Source organism: Apteryx mantelli, chromosome 1, assembly GCF_036417845.1.
Source record: "Apteryx mantelli isolate bAptMan1 chromosome 1, bAptMan1.hap1, whole genome shotgun sequence".
In the NCBI taxonomy this organism is placed as follows: Eukaryota; Metazoa; Chordata; class Aves; order Apterygiformes; family Apterygidae; genus Apteryx; species Apteryx mantelli.
The window spans coordinates 85,346,895-85,374,860 of record NC_089978.1 but is presented as its reverse complement, the minus strand read 5'-3'; the positions used below and the strand labels follow the sequence as shown (position 1 = coordinate 85,374,860).

At 36.3% G+C, this 27,966-nt stretch overlaps 2 protein-coding genes across 4 annotated transcripts in view; one reads left to right on the top strand and one right to left on the bottom strand.

The window, feature by feature from the left end:
* The window catches only part of MOSPD2 (motile sperm domain containing 2), a 46,562-nt gene extending 35,972 nt beyond the window's left edge, over positions 1–10,590 (bottom strand). For both annotated transcript variants that reach the window (XM_067296848.1, XM_067296854.1), the window contains exons 1-5: positions 10,478–10,590; positions 10,160–10,223; positions 5,897–6,052; positions 5,028–5,114; positions 2,284–2,438 (exon numbers count right to left, since the gene is read on the bottom strand). In XM_067296848.1, coding sequence (XP_067152949.1) covers positions 2,284–2,438; positions 5,028–5,114; positions 5,897–6,052; positions 10,160–10,223; positions 10,478–10,486 — 471 coding nt within the window. In that variant the 5' untranslated portion in view covers positions 10,487–10,590. The remainder of the gene's footprint in view (positions 1–2,283; positions 2,439–5,027; positions 5,115–5,896; positions 6,053–10,159; positions 10,224–10,477) is intronic.
* Positions 10,591–11,437: 847 nt separating this feature from the next.
* FANCB (FA complementation group B) lies at positions 11,438–26,007 on the top strand. Of its 2 annotated transcripts, none has more exons than XM_067296838.1 (8): positions 11,438–12,463; positions 13,024–13,176; positions 13,688–13,783; positions 18,599–18,727; positions 19,628–19,794; positions 21,914–22,199; positions 23,222–23,253; positions 25,384–26,007. In XM_067296838.1, the coding sequence occupies exons 1-8, from the start codon at positions 11,534–11,536 to the stop codon at positions 25,802–25,804; spliced, it is 2,214 nt and encodes a 737-aa protein (XP_067152939.1). In that variant the 5' UTR covers positions 11,438–11,533; the 3' UTR covers positions 25,805–26,007. The 2 variants fall into 2 exon arrangements, with proteins under 2 accessions (XP_067152939.1, XP_013806955.2); XM_013951501.2 differs by having other exon boundaries at positions 21,914–22,368; positions 23,222–23,459.
* The last annotated feature ends 1,959 nt before the right edge of the window (positions 26,008–27,966 follow it).

The following is a 27,966-nucleotide window of genomic DNA, read 5'->3' as shown; positions in this document are numbered from 1 at the left end:
GTGCATCTATTCAGAAAAAGGTCATAAATACACATTTAGGTTTCATACAACATAGGTGAACAATTTGCTAAATTCCAATGAGCATCTAAACAAACTATGAAGCTTACTTCAGACAGGCAACTGACTCAATCCTATGTGTGGCTACGATAAATCTATAAATAATTCTGAAAGCAGACTACTGACTTGATATATGACTAATTGTTATGAAATACATTTTCTTAGACTTATTTGCCAATACCTAGGACATAAAATTTCAAAGTCTCATCAAATATAAAAACATTGCAAATTACTGTACAAATAGGATATTGCTTTCTGGAGTGCTTTCCAAAACTAGCATAATCCTCTTTATTTCCTTCAAGATTCAGTTTTAGTTATGTCCAAGGCAAAGAAGAAATCCTACTTTTAAAATAATTAGTTTTTTTTTTTTCCTAATTGCAATATTGTGAAAAATGACCAGTATTATAGACCAGACTGGGCTATGCTATACTGTTCTGCCTTAATTTTACAAAGGCAAAGAACATCTAGAAACATGTATAAAGTCCCCAGCAGAATTTTCTGTTCTTCTGAAAAAAGTTGGGACCTCTCATTTGTGTAAAATCAAGCTTGAATGAAGCAGTCTTACATAATACTAGCAGGGTGGACAGGTAACTGAGAAAAGTGGGTGAGAATATTATTCCTGGCTTAAGTACAAACATGATTCTGACACAGGCCTACAATTCAGAAGTCTTTCTATCACAGCTGTTCAGACAACAGATAGAGTATTTTATAAAGAATTTTTCTGTATCTGTACACAATAATAAGCATGCAAATTTCTTCAGCATAGCTTCATTACATGATTAACCTAAGCTTTTGTTACTAAGAAAAGAAGGACTTGGAATACTGGAAGCAATGCCTTCTCTGTGAACTACTCTTAGCATCAAGTTAATTTCCAAAATTCAAAATAGAGAGTTCAAAGTGAAAAGCCTTTACTTTTAGAACTGAACAAACTTTCAAGTCCATTCTTTGAAAACTTTTTTTCGATTCACATGATATAGCTTTACTTATGTTCATCAGGTGCAGGAAGTGCGTTTCGTCCTCTTATTTTACAAAAGAAAGGATACTGATAGAGTTTTCTTAGTGCAAAGTCCTTGATTTCAAGTCTCAAAAATTGTGGCAGGTAAAAATCTATCTTCTACTATAATTTTAAGTAGAAAGTGTATAATGGAAATAAGATGGAATAGGGCCAAAATTCTTTTGCCAATGCAGTGGACAGATATCATAGGAAGCTGTTCCAGATGCCTGGCATGAGTACCTACTTTGCAATACAATGCAATCATTTGGGTGTTATTTCAGATAATGTTTTGAATACTCACTTTCAAATACAAACTTCAGTTACGCTGCTTATGCTGTCAGAGGATGTACATCATGTATTCTGTTAATACATGGGCACTGGTATTTTCATTATATATTTCCTTGTATTCTGTCCCACAATACTGCATCAGCACCTCAAAACAGTTAGGTTGTAGCTCACAAGGTGAATTTTGGAATACAGCCATTACAGCTACCAACAAAGTACTAAAAAGCACAATGGTTAGCCATCCAGGAGATAGCAAAACAAGTCTTCATATTACAACTGATGCAATGGGTGGAGAGAGGGGCATACAGGAACTTAAGAAATGCAGACAGTTTAAATACACAGTGACAGCATATATGGTATGAAGAACAAAGAGACAGGAACAGAACTGCCAGCTGGAGGAGATGCTGGCTTTTCAGAACAGATCATCATTCTCAAAGGTCTTAGCACTGCATCTGCGGGCCTGACTTGTCATGCTTATCCCATTTTTCCATCCTTCACTTCTGACTTGCCTTGATTTATCCAAGAATGATGACAACAATGCAAATGTAGCTGTTCAGGAAGAGGCAGCAAGTGCACACATAATAAAAGAGGGCTCAGCCTATTATGTTTTGGGTACTTAAAAATTAAATCCTACAACAATCATCTGTGAAAATTCACAAAGCAAGCTGGTGGGCAACTGCTACATGTAGTCATTTTGGCTTGGTCACTTTGAAAATTTGTTTTCAATTTGACATGTGCGGTACAAGACTTTAAAAAGTAAACTTTAATATGTAACAAAGGATCTAGGAAACAGCTCAAGTCATGAGAAGAAGCCTTACAGATCACTGCTGTGAGCAATCATTAAATTATTTAGGTTTAATGGACTGCACAGGACCTGGGGAGGAAGAGAAGGGGACTTGGATTAAATAATTCAGAAAATAATCAGAAAGAAAAATAAAAATACTTACTATGTGACTGATTCCAGTTTCAGCCATGTCGAACACAACTGTTAAGGGCTTCCCGTGATCTCTCTTGGCGTAATGTTCTAACCAAAAAGCTACCAGTTTCTTTTTCTCAAGTTGCTGTTTAGGATCTCTTATATGAAGTTTCACTCTGAACCAAACTTGGGAGCAGGAAAAGAAAGAAAAAAAAATACACAAAAATTGGAACAACAAATTCAAATTAACAGAAAATACTATACTGACAACAGTAGAGGATGCATTATGAAATTCAAAGTCTCTGCTTTTGTATTCTACATTTCTACTGGTTTTGCAGCCACTACAAAACAGTTGCATGTTATTTTTTTCCTTTTCTTGCTTGCATTTTTATTCCAGAATTTTTAAAAATTAAAAAGACAAAAAGGAAAATAATAAGCATTAGAATAGGGAAGAAACAGCAGAGTGGAAAAATACTTTTCATGTATTTTATTTAAACATTTCTATTATATTTTATCTAGAATATTACTTATTTCATAATTTGAAATTAAATTCATGCAGTCCTCAGAGATATGATATGAGGTTCTGTATATATTCCCAGTATTGTGATTGTGCTGCCTATTGCTTCTGTGTTGCCTTTTCTGCTTAGATTTTCCATATTGTGGTTAAAGTGTTTTGAAAAATTATTTACACATATATTATTGTGAATTATATAAAAAATAGACCTTTCTAGAACAAAACAAAGAAATCCAGAATACAACATTATATAATGAAACATTATATATTTAATTACATAACAAAACATTATATAATGAAAGCTCAATGCATATCCTTCTTTCGGAAGCCCAACTCATAACCTTTGGAATAAGAAGTGAGTCATGTAGAGACAAGTCTTTCTATAAAAAGTAAATTTCAAAGTAATTGACTTTATAAAAAAGCCTAAAACCAAATGACTAATTGCACAGTGAAGTGATAAAAATAGGTATTTGGAGAAGGGCCAACATGTGTGATTTTTTGGTACAACAACAACAAAAAATAAATAAGCAAGCCCTGAAAACAATTGTAGATGTACTCTAATACCTTCCTCCCTAAAACCTGGAAAAGTTTTACTTAAAATAAGTGAAGTCTCTCAGTGTCTTTTATTTCCTTATCACAAGTACATACTAACAATTGCAAGTAAGAAAATTCTGGCTCGCGTAAAGCAACAAACATGTTTTTTTGAAAGGTAGCATATTAACTGTATGCTGTTAAGTTCAGAATTTCAGAAAGATATCCTGTCCAAACACAGGACACTCCTGTAAATAAGCAATAATTCTTGAAGAGTTTCTTTATAGGTTAAAATGTCTATTTTACATACTGGGATAAGTGTGGAATGTGTGGTGTCTGGCTCAAGAAACATGCTTCTCAAATGCTGACTAACCAGTAACTCATAACTACCATACACTCTGAATCTGCATACCAAGACACAGACATTCTGACCCAAACATCACAGGAATAAACATTCAGGGGATAGGAAATTAAAACATTAGTTATGACATAATAGCTGATATAATTACTGGCAGCTAAGATGTAATACACTGTTAGTGACAGTAAAATCAAAACTCATTATTCACCCAAGTTATGCATTCTTGCCATGAAATAATGACAATTTTTTAGTCCAACCACAGATGCAAAAGTCATGTTTTCCTACTTCAGTTTTTCTCTCCATAACCTCACCAAAATGAGCATTCAGTAAAATCATGCTCAGCTTTCTCAATGCTATATAAAGGTTTCATCACCCCTCATCCTTGATTACCTACCTTGTTTGAATACGGGCTGAAAAAGAAACTCATCAAGGTATTAGTAACTTTCCATACAGTATTGAATCTTACAATGATAAAAAAGGGACACTTTGATGAAGTACAGCCACAGAACAAGAACTGCATTTTTCTAGTCATGATTTTATTGCAATACTAGTATATTACAGTGTTTAAAAGGCAGTCACTTCTGTAAAACAGTGGATTGTTAATCTATTTCTAGAGGTATGAACTAGTCTTGGCAAACCAAAGAAAAGCAGAATTTCAGATTTAATAATTTATTTTCTAAACTTTCAAGATCATTGCTTGGAGAGTGGCATGAGTGATTTGTTTTAAAAACTCTTGTTTCATAGGATTTAAAATTATTCACTTTTAATTGTGAGAAATGTTGCTATCCATATATAGAAAACAATATTGCCCATCTATTATACACTAATAAACTTCAAAGTACTTCAGGGAATATTTACTGTTTCTCTACAAATCTTATTCTTTAATTACTAAAAATTAATTTGACACTCAAGAGTTTTCTCCTAGAATTCCTCAGCTGTCCACACCTTTACTGAACATCACAATGATATAAACAGAAATCAAACCTTACGACCTATGAACCACCACAAGTATATGAGAATATGATGGGCTGCTGGAAAAGCAATGACAATGCACTGTAACATAAGCAAGGCTTATTCTAGCTATATATTCACCATAGAAGATGCAGAACAAGGCATTTTAACAGAAAAGATAAAAATTGCATTGACAATTAAGATAATGGTTTATGATTTTTGAGAAGTGCTGATAAGCTTTGCTCATTCCACTTCTGTGATCCAAAGACATACTGCAAGTTATCAACTGCTCATCATTTTTGTAAAGACAGTTACCAATAATTGCTTATTTTTAAAACATTTATTTTTCAAGATGGATGTTGCTAAAATGCTGGAAACAAAACATAATATTTTCAGTCATCTATCATTATATGTAACTTACATAATTTATAGCCCTCTTTATCATATCCATGTAGAAAGATGGAACCATTTTCAAATAACCATTTTGGAAGGACAGATTCTGTCAAGTCTAGGGGGGAAAAATGATTATTTCAGCAAGTTAATAATCACATTTTAGCTTAACAAAACTCAGTACAAATGCAGAAGTCTCACAACAAAATACAAAACCCCATTTCTAAAAAATAACTTCCAGGGCATTTTATCAATTAACACAAAGACTGAGTTCCTTTGAAAAACTTTACTATCTTCTTCCTCTCATGCTGTAGAGTAGAATCTACTTAGGAAGAGATCAGAATAAAAATTTGAGGGAAGAGAAAACACTGCAAATGTTTTGTTATTTTTCCTCAAATTTCTACAGTCCCTCGTTTTATCCTTTCTGAAATCAGATTCTAAGGTCTTGGAGATAAAGCTCATCTTCAAAACACTTTCACAGCACATAAAAAACAGATCTATTCTGTTCAGGGTCTTAGGCCACTAGAGTAATTGCAGCTATGACAAACGTTTTTATCACAACAGAGTCCCAAATTTTTAAAAGGATTTCGTTCTGGCAAATGTACAGAGACAGAACAAAAGATTCCTCCCTTCCTTCCCTCCTCTCAAACAACCTTACAATAAAAGATAGCAAATAGAGATATGGAAGCACAACAAAACAGAGAGACAGTACTGGGCAATATAAAAAGCAATAGTTCTAATATTTTATTTTCTAACTGAATAGAAAAGTTTTTGCTTAGCATGCTGCAGAACTTACACGACCTCTGAGAACAAGGTGCTTAATGAAACTGTATATATGGGCTAGCTGTAGTTCAACAGGAAAGCAACATGCCTCATCACAATAATTATAACATAGCTTACCATTAACTGTGTATTCTTTCCTCCACTGAAAGCTTTCATCAATCATCTTCAATGTATCATCCACAACATCGTGCCTCCAAATCAGATAATTTTCAACCCATTTATCATCTTGCTGAAGTCTTTCCACATCTCTAGAATCATATTTATCTGATTTATCTAGAAAACCAATTTATTATTGTAAGAATACAGCACTTTTATGAAAACACGAAAAGATTTGTCAAGCGTCAACATAGCCATCCACTAAATACATAAGATTTCTTTTGCAGTCCCAAACTTAGGCAAAGCATGTGATGAGAAACTGATTAAAAACTTCTATCATCTTATCTACTGTGATGACATTTAGAAAAACTATGAAATTATTCTCACTAGAAAAATATTTTCAGTGATTCTTATTCAAAGAAAAAACATTACCAATCAAGTTGTGTATGACAGGTGTAATTTTCCTAGAGACAGACAGGTTTCTATAATTAACATATAAGTGGGTATATAGTCTAAGAATCTGTGTTTCGGTGAGTGCATATATAAATAAGCATTAGCAATTCAAGCTTGAATTCTCTAAATTGTAGGCATTTGCATGATAGACCATGAAATGCTAGAGAACAGAGGAAAAAAATGACTATTTGACTGTGCTTTATGCACCAGCACATTGAACAAAATTAAGTGTCCTTTTGAAAAAGATTACCCATTTCACACCTGTTATAAATTGTTACTTTACTGTACACCAAATACACAACTCTAGAAGAGTGCAAAACCCCAAAGCCTCTTATTCTTCTTGCTTCAGCAGAAGAACAGGTTAACAAGCTTTAAGAAGTACTTAAGATGAGATAGGAGTTGCAGCTGCTCCTTTTTTTTTTTTTTTAAACCTATCCCATTTTTAATAGGAAAGTTTTAAAATACAAATACCTAAACGGACATGTTTTTATTGCAGATATGTTCAAATGAAAAGGCTCAGTTTTTAGATCAATGCTTCTCTTTCTCTTAAAAAGTTGCACAGCCATTTTAGGAACTATTGGGATGCAAATAAACTAAGACCCCAGAAACAGGCTTCTGAAAGCAACAGATACTGATAAATATCTCTGCTGACTACTAAAAAACTTAAGTTCTTCTGACTATTAATTTATACTGATATGTGAAAATGCATTGAAGAAAAAGACAAGATTATTTACTAGAAAAAAATGCTAGCACAAGTCAGTACTGGAAAATAATCTTTTGTTCTCATTGCTCCTGTTACCACTCAAATCCTTTACATCATCAACTCTCACAAAGAACTTAAACAAAATTGAAATTAGACTCCAAACTGCACAGAACAGATAATGTGCTGTCCAACTCCTACACTAGACATCATTCATTCATCTACTGGACTAAGAGGAATGTTTAAAAGGTGTATTTACAATAACAAAATGCAAGGGTTTTAATTACTAGGAATATAAATTCTTCACAAGCACTGAAGTTGTCTTCCAAAATTCAGCTAGAAAATTCACTGAAAGAAAAAAAAAAAAGTCCAAGATCTCAGTTAACATAAAATACCATTTTGCAGACAAGATCTCACACTGGTCAAGCTTTCCTTCTAGATCATCTCAGTGGCCACATGAGTTCAACAACTTTAGCAAGAAAATTCTCATGCAGATTTGGGGGATATGAGCCAATAAGGTTCTCTGACATATTTTCCAAATTGTACCTGATTATGAAAATAGTTGGTTGATTTAGTCACATAAATGAAACAGCTGTTTAATGCAGAAAGCAGACATCCAGTGCTTTCAAACATTGAACATGACTTTTTCCATCTTACCTTGAAAGTTCTCAAGACTGTAGTGTATTATTGGGTTATAACTTTTACTTGAGATATTCCAGCATGCATCAGATGTGGCAGTTACTATTAGGCTTTCCTAAACCAGCTACATATTAAAATGTATTTTTCATATATTTAGCTTTAATCTAAAACATTGTATTCTGATAATCAGTAATTTCAAACAAAATAAGGTTTTGAAAGGCCCTCTAAGTTTTTATTTCACAACAAAAATAAACGTTATTGCAAGAAAACAACAGCATGTGACCAATAGCAATTCCTCCTGTATAGAGGGAACCCCACAGCTATGAGTTCCATAATATGGTAGAATCACTTCACAAAACAAAAATAAAGTCTCTAGATTAATCAGAAAAACTGTTTTCCTCATAGGAAAAAGAAAACAGTGGCAGCTGCAGCACAAGAAAAAAAAAGTTATTGAAAATTTCACATAAATCTTAGTACTTGCAGTTCATCTGTAAATGGAGTTAGGCTCGCTTCATAGTTAAACTCACTTCATAGAGGCCCACAATTCTAAGACCACACCAAACTTTCACAGACAGCATCAGTTTACTTTTCACAATGTATCTTGATAGTGCCACTACTTTTCAAAGCAGACTAAAATCACTAGATATCAAGCAACGCTTTGTACCCTTAAAACATAGAAAGTCATATGCTTGGGGTATCTGTATTATTAAATAAAGAAACCTCCATAACCCTTTCAAGTATGAGGAAACATTTTAGTATATTTTAGAACACATACAGTAAAGGCAGAAGAACCACAATAACACTGAATCCCTGTGTTTTTTCACACTTCAACTGAGTTACTCAACTGACAACAGTCATTTGCTTATGGCATTCCTAAATTCAAGGGAGAGATTTAAGAATGTTAACTCAAAGGAATCCTAATCTCATTTTCTTGAAAAGACTAAAAGTTCTAAACCATGACCCCAAAATGGGCTGAGAAAATAACCGTACAAAATATTCCAAGAAGTAGAACTATAGTTTACCTTGCAATTGCAACAGTGTTTCATTCTTTTAATGGCTATAACCAACCCAGCAGAGGCTTTGTTACAACTAGAAAAATCTGTGGAATTCCAGCATTCTAAGGGATAGCTCAGCTGAAAAGATAATACTCCCCCTTTTTCCAGCTGCAACTGTCCCAAAGTAGTTTTAGGCTTTCCAAAATAATTTTTATAAGTAGTTCTAGGATAACAGATTACAAAGAAATATGAACCATCTATCATGGGGAAACATATGCACTAACTGAAAATATCAATAGCCAAAAAACTTTAAGATGATCCTTCTCTCCAGAACTTAAAAGTTCTAAGAATGCCAAAGACATCTTTAATCACACAGAGATGTCACATGATAAAGTAAGTTCTCTATTCTCCAAGATACTATTCCAATAATTTTATCATCATCCCAGAAATACATGCATTCTCTAACCAGGGCCAAAGTTGGTTTCTTTATTAATATCAGTAGGGTAAACATATGAGATAAAATTGCACCATTCTCAAGACCCTCCAGAAGTTTGCAAGAGAAGTACTATACCCAATCACAAAGAAGCCATAAAAAGTGTGGAACTCTTGTGAAAAAGTGGTAACTAAGTCTCAATAATTCTGATCAGGAACATCAAAACAAAGCACGTGTTCACAGGATTGAGGCTTATGTTAAAGGAGGTACATGCAATTCCTACACTAAACTGCTGAGTTCTCATTGTATTTGCATTAAAAATTGGATGGGACTATGTTTTTAATAGAATGCCTTTAGACATTCATAATAAAACTCATTCCTTAGTGCTACAGTTGTTAGCACAAGACACTACTATCTATTTTCCTATTATAAGCAATGCAAATCAACCTTGAATTGGAAGGAAACCCCTCTAAGTTTCCCCAGACATTCCCTTTCCTCTAGGCATGCCAGCACCTCCTGCCCTTCATTTATGGGTTTAAAAGCTTCTGCACTTAAGAGTTGAGTCGGACACACAATATGATTTTAATTAAGCACAGCATGAATTCAGAGTGCAAGTTACTCCAGAAAAGCAACTCCTTTCCTAGACAAACTGGTTAGGGCCAGGAACTTTTTTTTTCTTTTTTTTTCCCCACCCCCTTCAATGTCCAGAAAGTACTGAGCACAGCAATGTCCAGGCCCCAGCACTAAAGCCAGCCAGCCAGCAACCAGGACTCAAAAGGACCTAAAACCTTTGCCCTGATACTCCCTGCCACCCAGAGAGACCAACCCAAAAGAGAGCACCAAGAGCCAAGAGAGACAACACCATGCTCCGTGCGTCATCCCTGCCTGGTAGTTTCGGCCACCTGAAGAAGCGGCAGAGACACCCACTAACCTGGCTGGGAGGGAGAGAAGGGAAAGAAGCGGCCCACAGGCGAAAAGCAATATCGGACAAGCGCCAGAGGCCGCACACAAGGAGCCGAGCCCACCGCTCTCAGCCCACCCCAGCTCCACCACCGTGTACTCACCTGGCAAGTACTCCGCCTCGAAACGCCGCCGGGTCTCGCTTATCAGCGCGGCCTTGTCCTGTCGCTGCCGAGGGGGAACAAGAAACGGGGAAGGACGTGAAAGGAAGGGAGAGGCAGAGGCCCGAGCCAGCCCCCCTCAGCTGTGCGAGCGCTGCCGACGGGCCTGGCTACCCCTGCGCGCTCCGCGCCGCTCAACCGCCGCCGTCACCCCCCCAACGGCAGGTGCCGGCGCGCGGGGGCCGTTGGGCAGGGGAGACCCCGCGGGCGGGCGGGCGCGCTCGGCGGGCAGGGGGAAGGCGCGCGCACGCAGCCACTCACGTCAGCCATGGTCCGGCGGAGGCGTCCGCAGCCGCAGCGGGACCCGCGCGCGCCCGAGGGGGAGAAAGAAATAGGGACGGAGGCGGTGCGTGACCCCTCGAAGGGTGCAGAGTGGGAGGGGGCGGGGCCAGCGAGCGGCCGCACAGCCCAGCACAAGCGCGGCGGCGCCAGGCGCGGCCAACCACGCAGAAGCCCCGCCCCCTGTCCCCGCCCCTTGCGCCGTGCCGGGCTCTGGGCCCCGCCCCCGCCCCGGCACTGCTCGCTCCCCTTCCCCTCCCCCGCTTCCTCTCCCGTCATGCCCTGCGTGGCGGGAGTTTCGGAGCGGTGGCGCGCTTCGCTCCGCGCCCCTCCCCTCTCCCGCGACCCAAAGCTGTGACAGCCCCGGCACCGGCCCGGGCAGGGCAAGGCAAGGCAAGGCAAGGCGCTGCTGGGGGGCGAGCGGCGCGGGGGGCCGGGCTGGGCTGGCGCAGCCCTTGGGCCGCTGTTGGTGCAGGAGCGGCTTCAGTGGCCGTGGGGAGGGCGGTGAGGCCTAGCGAAGGCTGCGGGCGGGGCCGTTACGGGAGGCGGCGGCCCCTGCTGCCGCCGGTGGGCGAGTCGCCGGCGACCTGTGCGTGGTCAGTGGGTGGCAATTCATCCCTTCTCTATTTCAACTCACAATATATTTTGTAGCTTTTGATGAGCGGTGAGTTAATGCTTTGGTAAATAAATGTTGGAATACGTTTTTGAAACTCACTTAGGTTATCTGCATCTCTCAGTGCAAAGTTGCTTAATTTCACTCTAATCCTGTAGCTCTGCAAAGTTAACCGCGTTCTAGCCTCATGTTCTCTAGCTTAGGCTTTGTAATTGCTTTACAATGTGTCGCTTTCCTTGTTCTTAAGGATCAATCAACTCAGCTAGGTCTAAAACAATTTAATTTTGTTATTGTTTGTTTTTGTAGAAAAAAAATGTCCAACTAGATTAACATTTCAGCAGAGAAATCTTCCTGACAAAAAAAAATAAAAAAATAGAGAGGCATACTGTTTTCTTGTAGAGGAATGGGCATAAAGATAAAGAAAGATGCTTCTGGGTGAGGAAGAACAAGTCTTGTCCTACAATGGAGAAGTCCTCATATTTCAGTTGTCGAAAACAAAGCACGTGGAAGGAGCAGCTAGTAAAATAACAAAGTTATCTGTCAGAAGAATGGTCTTTGACAGAGACACTAAACTGTTTATTCAGAAATCTTCTGGACTATTCAACATGCATGGCAGTCACTTAGAAATTGAAATGATTTGTTGTAGCTGTACCACAGATTCCAGATCAGGAATTATTCTTCCCTGCATTTTGATGAAAAAGAAAAAACGGAAAAACGTTCTCAAATATCTCTTGTTGTTGCTTCACAGCTCCAATCAGTTTGAACAGTCCTTTCATTTTAAATTGGATTATGAGCTGAAAGAAGACATCAGGTTGTTTACTGGTCCTTCAGTCTTGTGGAGGCATGCTAACAAGCTATTCTACATCTCTTCCGACACCTGCACGATTCTAAGTGCTTCTGTTCAACTTTCTTCCATTGTGTGGGCAGGGGAAATTGAAGATGAAGGCACTGTTGTCTTAGGAATAAGAACTGCTTGCTTGCCAGAAAGCGAAGATGAACAAGAGTTTTCCACTTCAGATGGAGCTATCTGGGGTAGTGAGTTCTTTGGATATGCAATTGAAACCCAGAAAATGATAACTGGCACGTGCTTTATGCCTCATGCATACAGCAGAGTGGTATCTGTCTGTGTCTGCAAGAAAGAGGTATTGAAAAAACAGCTCAGAATATCAGTTGTTGCCGTCACTCACAAGAATCAACTTATTTGGTTTCAAGATGGTCTCCCTAAAGGTGTTTGCGAGCTTCCATATGAGAAACCCTGTTCAATAAAAACAGCTGTAACCAGTAGCAATGACTTACTATTTATTGTTTCTTTTGCCTCTGGAAATACCTGTGCTATATGGAGAGACAGCTTCCAGGTATTTGTGACCTTAAATAACTTCCTTTTACTACTGTAAAATAATTCTGTTTCTTCTTTTTTATATAGTCTTATCAGAAGCTTCTGCAAGTGAAAAGCTACGTGTTTAAGTTTTTTATGTTGCTTCTGTTAAAACAACCTGTATAAAGTATCCAATTGTTTTGCTTTTATTACTTTCTCATATCTCTGAAAATGAGTCCTGCATTCTAGAATTTAATAAGTCATTTTCTGAAACCGAGCCAAAATTTCTGTTGTGAATCCAAAACTTATTTTGGATGAGAACTTACAGCTGTAAGATGGCTATGAGTGTGCTCACATAATATACATTAGAGGGGCACTAAACCAATATCATCTCAAAGTATAAACTGCCTTCTGAAATTTACTACCTTTGTGAGTCTCACTTCCTGTTCACAGAAAGCATCACTTCAGGGAAATGACAAGAAAATGCCATACTTTAGTTTTCTAAAATTTAAAGGAGAAACAAAATTAACTGCTAAGTTTTTTTTCTAATACTCTGTCAAGAAGAATTATGTAACTCTGGAAATACTTCTTCTACTGTAGGTTGCTTCCAAATGGCAAAAAGTGAAGTCTGTTCTCGTAGATGATTTTATTGGCTCTGGAACTGAGCAAATGCTGCTGCTTTTTAAGGATGACTCAAATACAGATGTGTTGAGTACATTCAGAATAATAGATTTTGGAGAAATCAACTATGCAGTAAGTTCAACTTGCCTTTTCCCAGCTATTCAGTCTGTGCTTTCTAAATTAATAAACTTAAGATTCTTTAAAGTATGTGTGTAATGTGAATTGAATATGTGTTGTGAAATGCCATGAGGTTTTAATACAATACCCCTTTTTTAATTCTGAGATTGGGAGATAACTCTTATCTCAAGAGACTATTCTACTTTCTTGATAGTATCAGTGTTCTTTCGGGAAATTAAAATAATGCCATTGAAAATGATTTGCGTATGTAAAAGGTTTGCTACGATACTTACCTTTTGGCTAAAAATTTCTAATTGAGACCATAGTCCTCATTAAAAATCTTTTCATAACTGGATCTTTCTATCATGTACCATGAATCTCTAATTGCTTTCAGAAGATAGTATTTTACCTTTAGATTGCATATTGTAATCCTTTTGGTTTTCTGATTTCTTTTCCTAGACTTTTATAATGGCATATTATAGTCTGTAGCTTGCTTTCTATTGTTAAATTAATTTATCTTTTTTAGAGTGATATTAATTATAAAGAAGATGATGTTCCTACTGCAGAAGGATTGCAAGAGAATGGTTTGCTTATGGTCCAAGCCCTTGAAACAAGATTACAGGTTTGTAGTGAATAGCTCTGGCTCCATGTTTCCTTCAAATTACTTTTCTGTATCATTACATTATCTAAAAGGTGAGGTTAACAATTCTGTTTTTATTGGAGAAGTGGGTCAGGAAGAAATCAACATTGTTAGGTATCCATTCTTGAATTGGTGATAGGGTGTTTCAGTACAAATATGTTTGGATAATAGGAAGGTTCTGATTTGTATTTTAATTAAAATTTTGAGATAACACAGAAGCCATTCTATCAAAGCTTCATAACAGCCATTTTACTCATAGACATTTAAATACCAATTTAATAATATCAGAATGTTTACTTCTTTTGCTCCAGATTGTTTACTTTGAGATTGTGTAGTGCCAGGTTTCCAATGAGTGAGTTAATCCTGGAAGAAAAAAGGGGATTATGGTGTGTTTTATTGTCCATGGACTTCAGTGAAGTTGGCTTTTACTTTGCCTGATGTTTTTCCTCCTGTTACTACCAGTTTTATTAGAATAATTTTGCGAAGTAGAGTAAGTGAAGCTAAAAAGTATCCTTCTTTTAATTAGCTTATTTTATAAAACAACCAGGGGGAACTTGTTAGAGTCCAAATTATGAGTAGGACTATAGCTTTGCCTCCTACTGAAACTTGAGGATGCAGCTTTCTTTCTACCTTTTGTTCTGTTAGCAAACAGCCAGCATACTCTGGAAGATGTTCCAATGCAGTATTGTGCCTGGTCACCCTTGTCTACACTAAATGGTAATAACTGAACAGATAGGAAGATTATAAAAAAAGGCTTTGGGAGATACCGTGAATCTCAAATTAAGTCAACCCGGTGAGGCTGTCATTAATTTGCAAATACCACTTTAGATATGAGATAGGAGATAATTATTCCCTTCATTTCAGAATTAGTGAAAACTTAGGTAGTGTACAGTGTCAGTTTGCTCTCCAGCCTTTAAAAAGGAAGCAAATTAACTGGTGAAAGTTTAGTTTAGAACTGAAAGAAAAGGAGCAGTATGACCTATTAGGAAAAGACTGAAAAAGAAAGATTTTCTGGTTTCTTCTGATCAGAAGAGACTTCTAAAAAGATGTTATAAATCTTCCAAAAGATAAAAGCTGTTGTTTGGAGGATACTGAATACTAGTTTTTCTTATTTCCTGAAGGCAGAATAAAAAAATTGGCTTCGTTTGATGACCTCTTGAGGTCCCTTCCAAACCTACATTTATGCAGTTCTTCAATTTGGAAATTAGAATCCTATTGGCTTTTACACAGAAAAGTACAAGTTTTCTTCAGTATGCATTGCTTTCAGTTTCCTTTTCAGTAGTCTCTTATTTTAAATTTAAAATTGACTTCTTTGCTACTATGCTCTTTCCTTGTTCATTACGTTACTTTCTTCTGCCAAACAGAATTTAGTTTCCATCTCTCTCTCTCTCATTTGTTGCTCCCACTTTGGTCGTGAAGATTGTCTGCGAATGTCTGCCCTGCCACTGGATGCTAGGAGTTCTGTGTAAGCTGTCCTTTGACTATGTTCTTCTCTTTAGACACCAGTTGGCTTTTACTTGTTGAGTTTTGAGAATCTGTGCCAGGATCAAATGAATAGCCTAAGTATATCCTATACTTTCTGCTGGTTCTGGTGGAAACAAGCCGCTGTCTGGAGATTTTTGCCTGTCTTCCGATGATAAAGTCTTTCTGACAGAGGCACAGAGTCCTTCATAAGACCCGTTGTTTGTTTGTTTGTTAAGACATCTTATTGTTTCCCTCCCAGAGTTCTGCTAGATCACTAACTTTCAAAGCCATGTATTAGTATGAGGGCTATATGCAAGTTAAAAATCTTATTTTGTTCTAATGCTGTAAATCCTTGAATATTGCTCTGGTAATGAATTTGGAAATAGACATGAATATATTTTTTAACCTTCATTTGCTTCTTTGTTAAGATCTTTGTTGTTCTATGTTTCCCTGAATAGTAAAGCATTCTTGATTATTGTCATCTGTTGTATAATTGTATTTCAAGGGTGTTTGTTTTGATGCAATAATGCATGAATCCTGCTTAACCTGGGAATTTCCAAAGGTTGTTTAGCCTTGAGTTGTTTCTATTGATAGTTATTACCAAAACTCAGGTCTTCTAGAAATTTGTGATCAAATCATGCTGTGACAGTCTCTATGGTATCTCCTATTTTAAGACAAAGGGGAAAAAAATAGCAAATGCAGCCCTTTTTCATACCTCTGTTGCTTATGCCTAAGTATTTCACATATTTCAGCAGTTTTCAGCCGTACAAGAGCTTTGGCAGGAATGCATTGTGTTCTGCTGCATATAAGTAGGCTGGGTGTAAGTTATATGCATTAATATATCTAAGCTGCATTTTGTAAACAGTGAAATTGCAAAAGCTGTCAGTTTGTTTATTTTTGGAACCATTTTAAGTTTATCTGGTCTACGGTCTTTTGGGCTGAAGTCCAGCCTGTTCTCCTCTAAAGAGTTTCTTCTTTAACGCTCACTGTAGTAACTTACTGTAGTAACTTACTAAAGAAGACTTTCTTCAGCAGAGTAGTGCAGCTACACTGCAACAGTTGTGGTGAGAGGGTTTCTGATGGTTCCGGTTAATTGCTCTGGCAGTAATCCCATGAGTCAGTAGTGTCTTTTCACAACCCACCCCTAGCTCTTTAACAGTTTCGTAAGGACTGTAATGCCAAGTTCTTTTGACTAGAATTGAATGGTTCCTTTCTTTTTGGTTTGTTTGTTTTGAGGCAGGTATATTTTTGATGATGTTGACTTGGTGAGGGGAGATATGTTCTGTACATTTGATTTTTTTTTTTTTTTAATTACTTTTTTTTTTAGTCTAAGTTTTAAGTATTTCTTTTTCCATCTTTGCTTTGGATTGGCCCATTTTCTTTTTGACTTTTTTTCATGAGGAATTTTAGCCACTTGAAAGCCACAGAACCACTGTGAGGGTGACAGAGCACTGGAACAGGCTGCCCAGAGAGGTTGTGGAGTCTCCTTCTCTGGAGATATTCAAAACCTGCCTGGATGTGATCCTGTGCAACGTGCTCTAGGTGACCCTCCTCTAGCAGGGGATTGGACTCGATGATCTCCAGAGGTCCCTTCCAACCTCAACCATTCTGTGATTCTGTGAACCAGTTATTTACCGTAACAGCAGCTTCAGCTTCTAGATCTGCAACACATTACGGTTCAATTACGTTTTCCTCTGGCTTTTTTTGACTGCTTTTCCATTTTACCTTTGCTTCCCCCAATATTATGTTAGTCCTACTGTTCATGAATCTGCCTTTCCATTTTTTTTTCTTTGCTAAGGTGCCACAGTTCTTCATGTAGTAGTTTTAGCTCTGTCTATACTGATGTTTGTTTATTTATGAATATTGCAACTTGAACTGCAATGTATTAAAATGATGGCTGTTCTATGGCTGTTCTACTTGCTACTAAGCCTCTGCCTTAATATGCTTTGCTTTTGACAGTGATTCATCTGTTCCACTGTTCATGCTGGATTTTCTCACAGTGCTCTTGTTTGGTTCTGTACTGTGATATTTTTATGTTAATGTTTATTTTCTATTTTGAGGTGATCTAGTTTTACTTTCTTAGCTTCACAGTGCAAAGATCATGACCTCTGCTGACACTTGTTGCTCAGTAAATCTTAGCATGTGGCACATAGAAACAAGTGAAACACATATCCTGAGACAGTTGCTGGGGGGGTTGTTCAGTCTTGTTTTTGTCATATGCTAAGTTTCAGGTCTTTTTCCTGTATTGTTTTTGTGGGGGAGAAAAGGTTCTCAAAAGTCAGATTGGTCAGGAAGCATAAATCTGTGAACCTTTGGCCATTTTGATTCTTTCTTAGTCTGCTTCCCCATGTTTTTTTCTGTTTCTTGATTACATGCTCAGGAGTTACTCACCAGTGGGAATAAGTGATGTTTCCATGTTCTGATGACTGTGCTTGGAAAAAGTCTATAGAAACATCTTTGTTCTCTTTTCTTTCTCTTCTTCCCCCCCACCTCGCTCCCCAAGTCTGGCACTGCAATATTGCTTGGAATTTGGTACTTACGATGCATGGTTTGAGAGGTGGAAGTTTTTTGGGTTTTGTTTTTGTTTTTTTCTAACAGAATTTATCTTGATGAATGCTATTCACTCTAAATGCCCTTTTGCTGTTACAGCCTGAGCAGATGGCCTCATTTCTATTACATGAAGTGCTTTTTATTAAGGCCTGCCAGTTGGTTCTGATTGATCCTGAGATTTTTTTCAAGTTTAAAGATTGGTTTTGCATTCCAGTGACCAACTTTTTTCTCTTGCTGACGGCATTAGATTTCTCAGGATCTTGATTTCCAGAAAATAGCTTTTCAGGAGCTTTCTTAAAGTCTAAGGAGCTAGAGCTGGCATGCATTTCTTTACTTAGAAGTGACCTACATGTATGTCTGTTTGTAAAACTCAAATCTTCATAATACTTTCTTGACCTATAATGAATACAAATATTGAGAAGAAATCTAAACTGATATAAATGGAAAAGTGAAGCAGGAAGCAATAATGAAAGATTTGAATATACATACATACATACACATACACACACACACACATATGTATATAAATAATTTGAGAAAATGTACAATAGAAGTTTTTCTTAAATTCTAGGTTTAAAACTGAGAGTCCAAGACTTAGATGCATATTTTGGCCACAAAGTAACCTGACTTTCACATTTTTAGAAGCTTTACTTAAAGAACGCCAGGACCTTGGCTTGTGATACTTGCATAAAATAGAAAACTGAAAGATATGTTGGTAGCTTCAACATGAATTGGTTGCAGTAGACAAAAACATAAGTCTAATGATTGTTTTATCTTTTACAGGCTGGTTACACCTCTGTTCGAGAGTTACAGCACCATTTAAGGCTCAAAAAGAAAGTTATTCTTGAATCTTGCAGAGCATTAATAGATCTTGTTCAAGAAAGAAGCCATATTCTACCAACCACAAAAAAGGTAAAATGCAGAAGAGAGTACAGATCACAGAGAGATCACTTCTAAATTATACTGAGACATTTTCAGATGATGCCACCCTCAACTGCTTGTTACTTTCACCAATAGAGATAACCACTATCAAAACTCTTTAATCTGCTTCAAATAAAGTCTGGTTCATTACCTTAGCCTGCCAATGAATATAGATAAGAACAAACTTAATTGTCTTTGCTTGAAGTTGATTTGCACAGTACCTCCTGACAACTGAACCGTAGAAGGAGTAACCTCTAACAGTGTGTGACAAACAGTAGGGGGATTGTACAGTCTCTTTTGGCACAGCTGCCTGCAAATTGTATATCTGTCTGTGGTCTAACATGCTACAGAAAAATGAACTGTGATGTATCTGTGTAAGCAAAATTGATTTATAATAGAGGGAGAGTGAACTGTGGGCTGAGAAGGTAATAGAGTTCAAGAAAATGTTATCTCAGTCGGTTGCTATAAATAAGCATCCTAATTTACTTCAAATGGAGGTGATCTTCATTTTAGTTCATGTTATGGTCCCTTTCAAGTCAGTCAAAGTTCAGACAGCAAAATCTACCGAACAATTAACACCATAATTTAAAGTAGCTTTTAACACCTTAAATCTGTTTTGGACAATTAATTGTATGACAAATCAGGATAGGTACTTACCAAGTTTACAAAGAGAGGATGAGTTGCGCTTGGCCTGATTTCATGTACTTTGAGGAAAAAATGCAATTATATCTTGTAGACCTCTTGTAAAGAATAAACTAGTTCATAACGATTTCACTTTACGTATCTTAAAAGCAATCTCTATGATCATTTTGTGGTAAAACAGTAAGTAATGCGATATAAAAAGAAATAATATCTGCACTTACTTTATCTAAACAAACATTTTTCTATAAGGAAGGTCTTGTCTCTCTCTGGGATGATACAGAAAATCCTCTTCATTCTCTTAATGAAGAAGTATCACTGACATCTAAAGTTACAGACCACTTCATAGAGAAATTGTGGCAACGTATTGTGGATGACAGATTGATAGTTGGAGTAAAACTAACTGAACCATTTAACTTGTAAGTATATAAACTTATCTAATAATTTCACTAAGTAATTTTATAGAAATTTGGTTTGCAGGGTAAGTCCTGCAGTAACAAGAGTGGAGTTTCTCACTTCTATATGTAGTGTTTCAAGTGTCTTTTGCCAGTATTGTTGCTGCTCCTTGCCTCTCCCCATCTCTATGCAAGAAATGGGTTATATAGCCAAAAAACAGTTGTGTCAGTATAATCGCATCTTTACTGGAGATTTTTTATGACAAAGTTTTCTGTGACAAAAATCGTGCTTCTTTACAGTCCGGATTAACATAGCTGTGCTGACATCAATATATGGTGCAGATATAGCTCAATTTTAACTGTAATGTTCCTGCTGCTTTTGTGTTAACTTGTTGCCATTCCTAAACAGAGAGTGATTTGCTTAAAGAAGAATGTAGAAGAAAATATTTTAAATTCTCTGATCAACTTGATAAATATTCTTCTTTTGAATTGAATTATGCTACAGTCAGGTATCCAATCAAATAAGGTATTTGCTAAGCTTATGTATTATGTAGATCACGTGGAACACACATGCATACATTGCTCAAAGCTAGTCTTTAAAAAGATTTGTTTGTTCATTTTAATTGCTCAGTTCCAGTGGTGAATACTGTTAAGAACAGATAATGTTCAGCAGATGTCATTTCCCCCATTAAGGAGAGGGAAGGGAGGGAGCTAATTTAGAAGGCAGTTTCGAAAGAAACAAGATTACCTGAAACAAAAACTTGGGCTGTGCATTTCATGTAAACTTTGTTGGAGTTGGAACTTACCTTTTGACCTAGACTCCCACTAGCAGTGCAGCTGAGACCGCGTAGGGTAAGCTTGAAGAGTATTGATGCCACTGAAAATCATTCCAGTGATTGTGAGGGAGTTGACCTATTACGCCCTTTAGCCAATCTGCTGGAGCTGTGGGTATATTATTTCTCAACTGCCAGACTGCAACAACTTCACAAGAAAGTTGACCTCATCTTCTTGACAGCCTCTGTTAAGAGCCACTGAGGCAAGTGATTGTTTTTGCCTTTCCAGTGTTTATTTTTTTAGCTGTGATGCCAATGACTTTTTTTAAAATGAAATGCCTAATTCCTGTATAGCCCCAGAAATGCTGAGAAGATTTGGAACTGTTCTTTAAACAACAGCAGCAATATTGCACAGTTGAGAAAAGATCTGTGAAGATGAAGTCATTTGTCAAAGGTTACCTGGTAGGCTAGCAGCAAAACCCAGGTTTTCTGGGCTCCAGTTCATATACAACAGCCTGTGGTTTTGGGTGAAGGGGCTTGCCTTCTTTCTACCACCAACACTCTAAGTCTTTCCTGACTTTTTTTTTGTGTGTGTGTGTGTGTGTGTGTGCATGTGTGTGTGCTCACGCGCTTCATGCTAAGGCAAGATTGCATGGATGTATTAGATTGTATTGTTAGCTGATGACGCTTCTCTCCAAAGAAAAGAATTGGACATTTATAAGGCTTTCAAATGTCAATGACATCTTGAGACTGAATTGACTGACAGAATAAAATGTTCATGGAAACAGTAATAGTAGGATTTCTTGAGAAAACCCCATGTTCACTGAATAAAGCACTTCATACATTTCAGGAAATTACTGCACCTTTCAGGTAATAGTATTTTAAATCTTTTTACTCTCTACAAGCAATTTTGTTTGAATATTTATAGAACAATATAGAATATCAGAAGAGCTGTGTCCTTTTAGGTCTCAAAAGTGGCAAAATTGATACTTTCTTTTTTTTTATTAAAAGAAAATTAACTCTTTAAAAATAAGTTACAAATGTCACAGAGCACCTTCATGGGTTATATGGAATTTGCAATATTTTCGAGGTGAATTAGACTCCCAAATTTTATTGCCTTTCAGTTGAAATTAGGCATCTAACTCCTAGAAGCTCCTAGAAAATTCAGTCTGTATTTTAAAAATCCTAATACCATACTTGGATGAAAGAGTTGTTTAAAGCACTTATACTCTTTTGCACAGTCTATGAATTAACATGGAATGATATTGGTGCTTATGGAAGTATTAAATGTTTGTATATATCTGCAAAGTAATTTGTCAGATGGCAAAATATGAACTGGGAGTCCAATAATCCTATATGGATTTTCACAGGTCGCTGGGTGATGTCAGTTTATCCTTAGTAATGGATCAAGACTTCACTTTGATTTCTCCAATCATTGAGTGTCAGAATAAAATCATTACACTGAACAAAGCCTTTTCAGCATTGGCTATCTCTTCATCTCAAATTGAACCACCTCCAAAAAAGATGAAACTGGACTTTCATAGCAAGAATGATGTGAAGAAAGAGCTTCATAAGAGAAATTTGAAGATTCAATTGGATGGAGCAAAAACATTCATTGCTGTTACCAGCCTTTCACCATTGTTGGCATTTCATAGTGTACGTTGCACAGTTCTGCTACATGCGAAGAAACAAAAACATCAGAGTGATAGTTTACAGAAGAGCAAAAAGATTACTTTACTATGTGGGAAAATTCTGTTAAGTTTGGAAGATATTTTACATGGAAAATATTCAGTAAAGATGTTAAGGGATAATAGTTACTGTACAGGTAAATGAGTTGATGCAATTTGATTTTATAGAAATATGGTTAATTCTTATTTTTATTCTATATCATACTAAGCTAAGTTTTCTATGCTGTAATCTTATCTGTCATTTTGAACACAATCTGGATAAACCTTTTGTGGTCTAACAGCTGGGTAAAATACAAGAGAATAGGAAAAATTTTCAAAACAGAAAAATGTTAAGTGAGTTGCTTTAAGGTTTTGTGCTAACATTAGTGCTGAAGTGCGTCTGGAGAGGTAAATTTTGAAGATAAGTCTGAGTACAGAATGCTTCAGCCTATTTTAATTTTTTCTATAAATGGGAAATTTACTGTTGATTAGATGCATACTTACTTTCTGACATAATATTACCTCCTAAATAATAGTAAAGTAATTGAAGTTTTTGCTCATCTGCACAGCTCTAAATCAGTTTATTTTTATTTGTTTTAAGGTTCTTGACTGAACTGATTTCTAACTAAGCTTCTGCTAGCATGTTCAACTGTTCTCTGGGTTGTCTGCTATGAATTTTAATTTCTTTATTCCTTTATTGCTGTATCATTGGCTAAAGCCAACATGTCATCTTAGTATCACAGTAGGTTATTAATAGTTTTCTTCTGGCAAGGTGACATTTATCTTTAGAGCTTTCTATATAGGTTGGGGGCTCTGTTAATCAACTAGCCATTTTGCTTGATAAAAGTAGATTTGGAATTTAGGTGAAAAAATTCCTGAAGGACTGATTGCTGAGGTGTAGACTCTTGAAGTAAAACCAGGAATGTGAACCAAAAATCTAATCTGATTTGTTGTATGCAACATGATCAAAATATTTAGGTAAAACATATTTTTTACTTCACTTTGTTGCAGGTTCCTTGGAAGATATCCTTGCTGTCCTTGCGGTATCTATCAGATTCTCCTTTCAGATTGTGTCTTCTGATTGCACATTGACTCCAGTAAATTCATGGTTACTGGGAGAAATGGAGTGCACACCATTTAAGGAATGCCGTGACAATCTGTTCTGTCATAAAGTGGGAAATCTGTATGGTACAGTTCTTAATTGGACCATGAAAACTCCATTTGAAGGAGTTCTAACCTTGTTTTGCAGGTAGAGTTGGTCAAAAAGTGTAGAGTTTACTTAACTCTGTATAAACTTTTTTATCGTTACACTGGTTCTTAGTGGTATTTTTCATAACCAATAGCCCCGTAGAATTATTTTCAAATCAAAACCGTCAGACCTATCTGAACTGCGTTGTTTAATTTTGTCTGTGCCAGAACACTGAATTACAAATAATTCTAGTCTTTCTGAATGGGTTCTTGGTACAGTCTTTTTTGTTCCTTTCACTGACCTGCATCATAATTTAATATTCATTAATTGTATTATAATATATAATTTTTCTTCAACACGTGTTGATTTAAAATATATATATATATCCTTTAGGGGATGTTAAAAAAGCAAGATCATGCCACATTTAAATCTAATCCTGTTTCATAAAGAAATGAAATGAAAATAAATTCTTTTTCATGTAATTCAGTAACACTACCTCAGAAAAAATTCTTATTCTAATTCTGCATGTTCCTGATGTAAATACTTCCTATCTACCACAGTTTGTAACAGAAATAATCTGGAGTCTCGATGATTTTTCCTTTTCTGCTCTGAACTGTTGGACTATGGGCTATAGAATACCTCATGCCATACTAAACAAGTTAGTAATTGTTTATGATTCAGCTGGATAAGGTTCACAATGTGCAAAGTACCTCTCTTCAGGAGAGGAAACATTTGTCAATTCTTGAGTTCAAGCTTAAAAAAAAAAAAAAAGAAAGAAAGGAAAGGTATATCTCCTAGGATTCTCTAATTTATAATGAGGTCAATCTTTTACTCAAATTAGGAATTGATTTATTTTGTTTTATATAAAGAATAAAGGCTGAAATGTTTAAGAAGAAATCAATCAGTAAAATTAAGTGCTTTAACACGTTAAGTTACCTTATATTCACTTTGTACAATTTTGCCTTAATATTCAGTTAATTAACTGTGCATTTTTGGTGTAACTATGGCTATATTTTCTATGTCTTTTTCTTCCTTCTTCAGATTGATCTTTTGTTCAATTAGGATATTTCTGTGACAGGTGAAAGCTACAGACTGTCCTTGCAAAAAACATTCTTTTTCACAGCTTTTCCAAATTGAAGCAAACTACACCTGTTAACTCAGTTAAAAATAATGGAATATTAAGATGAAATAGAACTACTGTAAGGAAAAACAAGTGGCTTTCTGATCTGTGTGAGAAAACTGGCTACTTTTTTTTTTCCTTCTTTTTTTTCTTTTCTGCTTCATCAAAGGCATCTTCTGAGAAGCTAGTGTGGCCTAACCCAGCAAATAAAACATTTGACAAACTTGGCATTCTCCTTAGAGATAGGGTGGCTGTTTGATCTATCACTCATGTGTGCTACGCTTGTATTGAGGAGAGTAGCTTTCCTGGTGATTACCATAGCCAGCACTATATTTTTCTGGGTTCTTAACAAAAATCAGACATTCAAAATTAAGTTCAACGTTCCATCATTGCTGACTATTCAAAAAAGACAACTGTGGGCCACCTAATATCCATGCATTGCATTTCTATTGATATTGACAATCTATGAATATAAGTGATTTTTTTTCTGCCCCTAAATGCAAACCACACAGCATATCTCCCTTATACTATGATACATAGCCTTTATGTACAAACACTTGCTTCTTACAGAAACAAGTGATGCTTGTGTAACCCTAACTGTGGACATATATTTCAGTGCAGAATGTTTATACTGCTGAATTCTGCTTAGTATCCGTTCTTTTGATACACTGTGGCTAGTGGGCACACCATTAGAAAGCCATTGCTTGCTCTTTTGTGTACAGTATACATAATAGTTAAAACCATAATCAGCCTAAGTTTTTCCCTGTTTGATGTAAAGTAGTTTTGTTATATTTTCCACTATAGAATTTTGAAGATACAAGGAAGACTTCAGGTAGCTTTAATAATAATATCCTTATTTTACAGAAATCTGACTGTCTTGTTCCAGTGCCTTCATAGCCTCACTAGAGTTCTCCCACCAAGCAGTGATATAAAACTCCTGAGATCTGGAAGCAAAGATGTACTTACTGACCAGTTAGCACTGGCTTTGGAAAAAGAAGTGCTCATCTCAAGGAATTCTTTCTCCTCAAAAGAAAATAAGGCTGAAAACAGTTTGACATGGGGCAATGAGACTGGCAAGAAAATCAGTGATGCTCCTGTGGCTTCTTTCCTGGACAGTGAGGAAGGAGTTCAGCAATTCAGAAAGAAGCTTCAGAATGAACGGGAAGAGAGTATGCTAAGTATGAATCAAACAATGAATGGTGCCCTTTACCAGGAAATCACCTTGAAAATAGCAGAGGCTCAGCTCCATTCTGATATGATTGTGTGGAGACTGAGCAAATCCTAGAGACTATTCTCTCAAAATTTATATTGAATAAAGTTTTAATAAAATTATACTATTAAATACTATTTATATTTTCATAGGTACTTGTTCATGTAACTTTTTATTCTATAATGCAGGTATTTCTAGAGATAAATATTGGTATTTTGGCTGACGACTTGTAGCTAGTTTAACAAGAAATTAATATTAAACATAGCTGATTCGTTATATTGTTACAGATATCTAAAATATTATCTTTTTATGGTATTTTCTAATAAATTTTACTCAAGTCATAGTTTTTGAACTATAAATTAACTATACTTGAAAAAATTATCAGGCATGTACTGTTTAAAATAGTAAGACTTGTAAGATGACTGTTCACACAGACAACAATAAGCTTTTTTAGAAATCTAGAAATCTTAACTTAAAGTCTTAAGCACCCAGTTTGAATTCATAATTGGAGTAGGGGATTCAAGAAATTCATAGAAGAGGCAGGCAGTCATCTTGCTATTTCAAGTCTTTGAAATAATGTAGATTTAGTAGTACGACTTGAGGGGAAAAATCTCTGAGTGGACCTGCCACCCTCTTTTCTCTAGCCCACCCTCAGATCTGAAACATTTTGGAATATCTGTTGGGATTGGAGAAACTGGATTAGGCCTTTTGCAAGAGGTCAGTGAACTCCTGAATGTTCACTGCCATAAAATTCCATCAGATGTGAGAGATCTATCCCCACCCATAATCCTATGGCAGGGCTAATCCGATTGGTAAATCCTGGAGGTGACTCTGTCCTTCCTTGGATCTTAACCTACCCTCAGTGCCAGAAGACTTGCTTGTTCACTCCCTGAGTCTTAAATGATTATCTACTGATACTAGCTATTCAGTAGTTTTGACCTGTATCAAGTATCTTAAATAATGGACAACTCTGTGCCTGTTCTTCCTTTCATCTCTGGTTTAAAGAAGGTGCTACCTATGCATCTGGGAAGAGAACTGCCCATGATCTTGCAGCTACTGCTTCTTGACATAGTTGCTGTTTTGATCAATTTTTTCCGTCATAGTTATATGTTGTTAGTGTCGTAAGTGGCAGAAGCTTAAAAAAAATGAATAACAATATTTTGCTTCCTTTTATCTCTGCTTTATGTAAGCAACAAATTCCTAGTGTTTGTCATTTTTTTTCTAAAGATATCAGAATTTTCCTTTTTAGTTTTCCTGTAAAAAAAGCTTTAATAATTAACATGAACTCTGATAAGAGTTTGGAAGGAAGAATATAAGATATTTATTGATTTAAAAGATTGACCCTGTAAAATGATTCTATATATGCATTTTTTAACAGAAAGTTCAAATTTTGTATAGATGCCTTCCAGAAGCAAGAGAGAGTCTACTGGAGAATTCTTTTCAATTAGTGATATTTTTCAGTCCAAAGTGTCTTTGCATTTTTGACAATAGGAGTAAAGGAGTGCACATCTAAAGAAAAAACACTAGCTAGAAAAACAACACTAACTAGAAGAACGATACATGAGAAAACATTTCTTGTGTTTTATAATTTCAACACTGTTTATTGAGGTAGTCTCACTTTTGAGATACTCAGAAGCATTCAGTGTCTACTTTTTGGGATATATAGAAGGGAAGTTTGCATGAAAATGTCGAAAATGCCTTAAGAAAGGGTCACAGGCATGTGAAAATTTTGATATTCACTGGATGCGAAAGAATCACAAAAAATACCTTTCTTTTTTAAGCCATAGTTCTGCTCAGCCCAGAGTCAAAGCTAAGAGTTTACTGTAAGGGCTTGACAATTATTTGTCACTGGAATTTCCAGGAGAAAGTGCCTTGTTGTAAACGCTTTTAAAAGAAGGGAAGAATTTCAAAATGTAATCCTGTAGCTTGCATTTAAGGGTGCTACCTTGGTAAACCAGATGAGTAGAAACTTTCAGAGCAACAAAACTATTATTCAGCTCAAGACACTTGAAGGAGTTTATGCAAAGCAGCGTAAACAGTCCAGCAATTCATTTTTATTAGCACTCTTTTAACAACCTGATATAATGTTTTATATCTAACAACCTGGTATATTTAACAACCTGGTATAATGTATTAATCTTAATACGTGCATCTGTCTCTAAAGAGAAACTTCCGCTTGTATTCTCATCCCTCAAACTAGTAGAGTGGGCTGAATGAAGAAAAGCTACTAAAGGAAA

Coding starts and splice junctions, on each gene's coding strand:
- FANCB (XM_013951501.2), top strand. CDS start 11,534: ATGCTTCTGGGTGAGGAAGAACAAGTCTTGTCCTACAATGGAGAAGTC. Junction 13,784..18,598: donor CCCTTGAAACAAGATTACAG/GTTTGTAGTGAA, acceptor TATCTTTTACAG/GCTGGTTACACCTCTGTTCG. Junction 18,728..19,627: donor TTCTACCAACCACAAAAAAG/GTAAAATGCAGA, acceptor TTTTTCTATAAG/GAAGGTCTTGTCTCTCTCTG.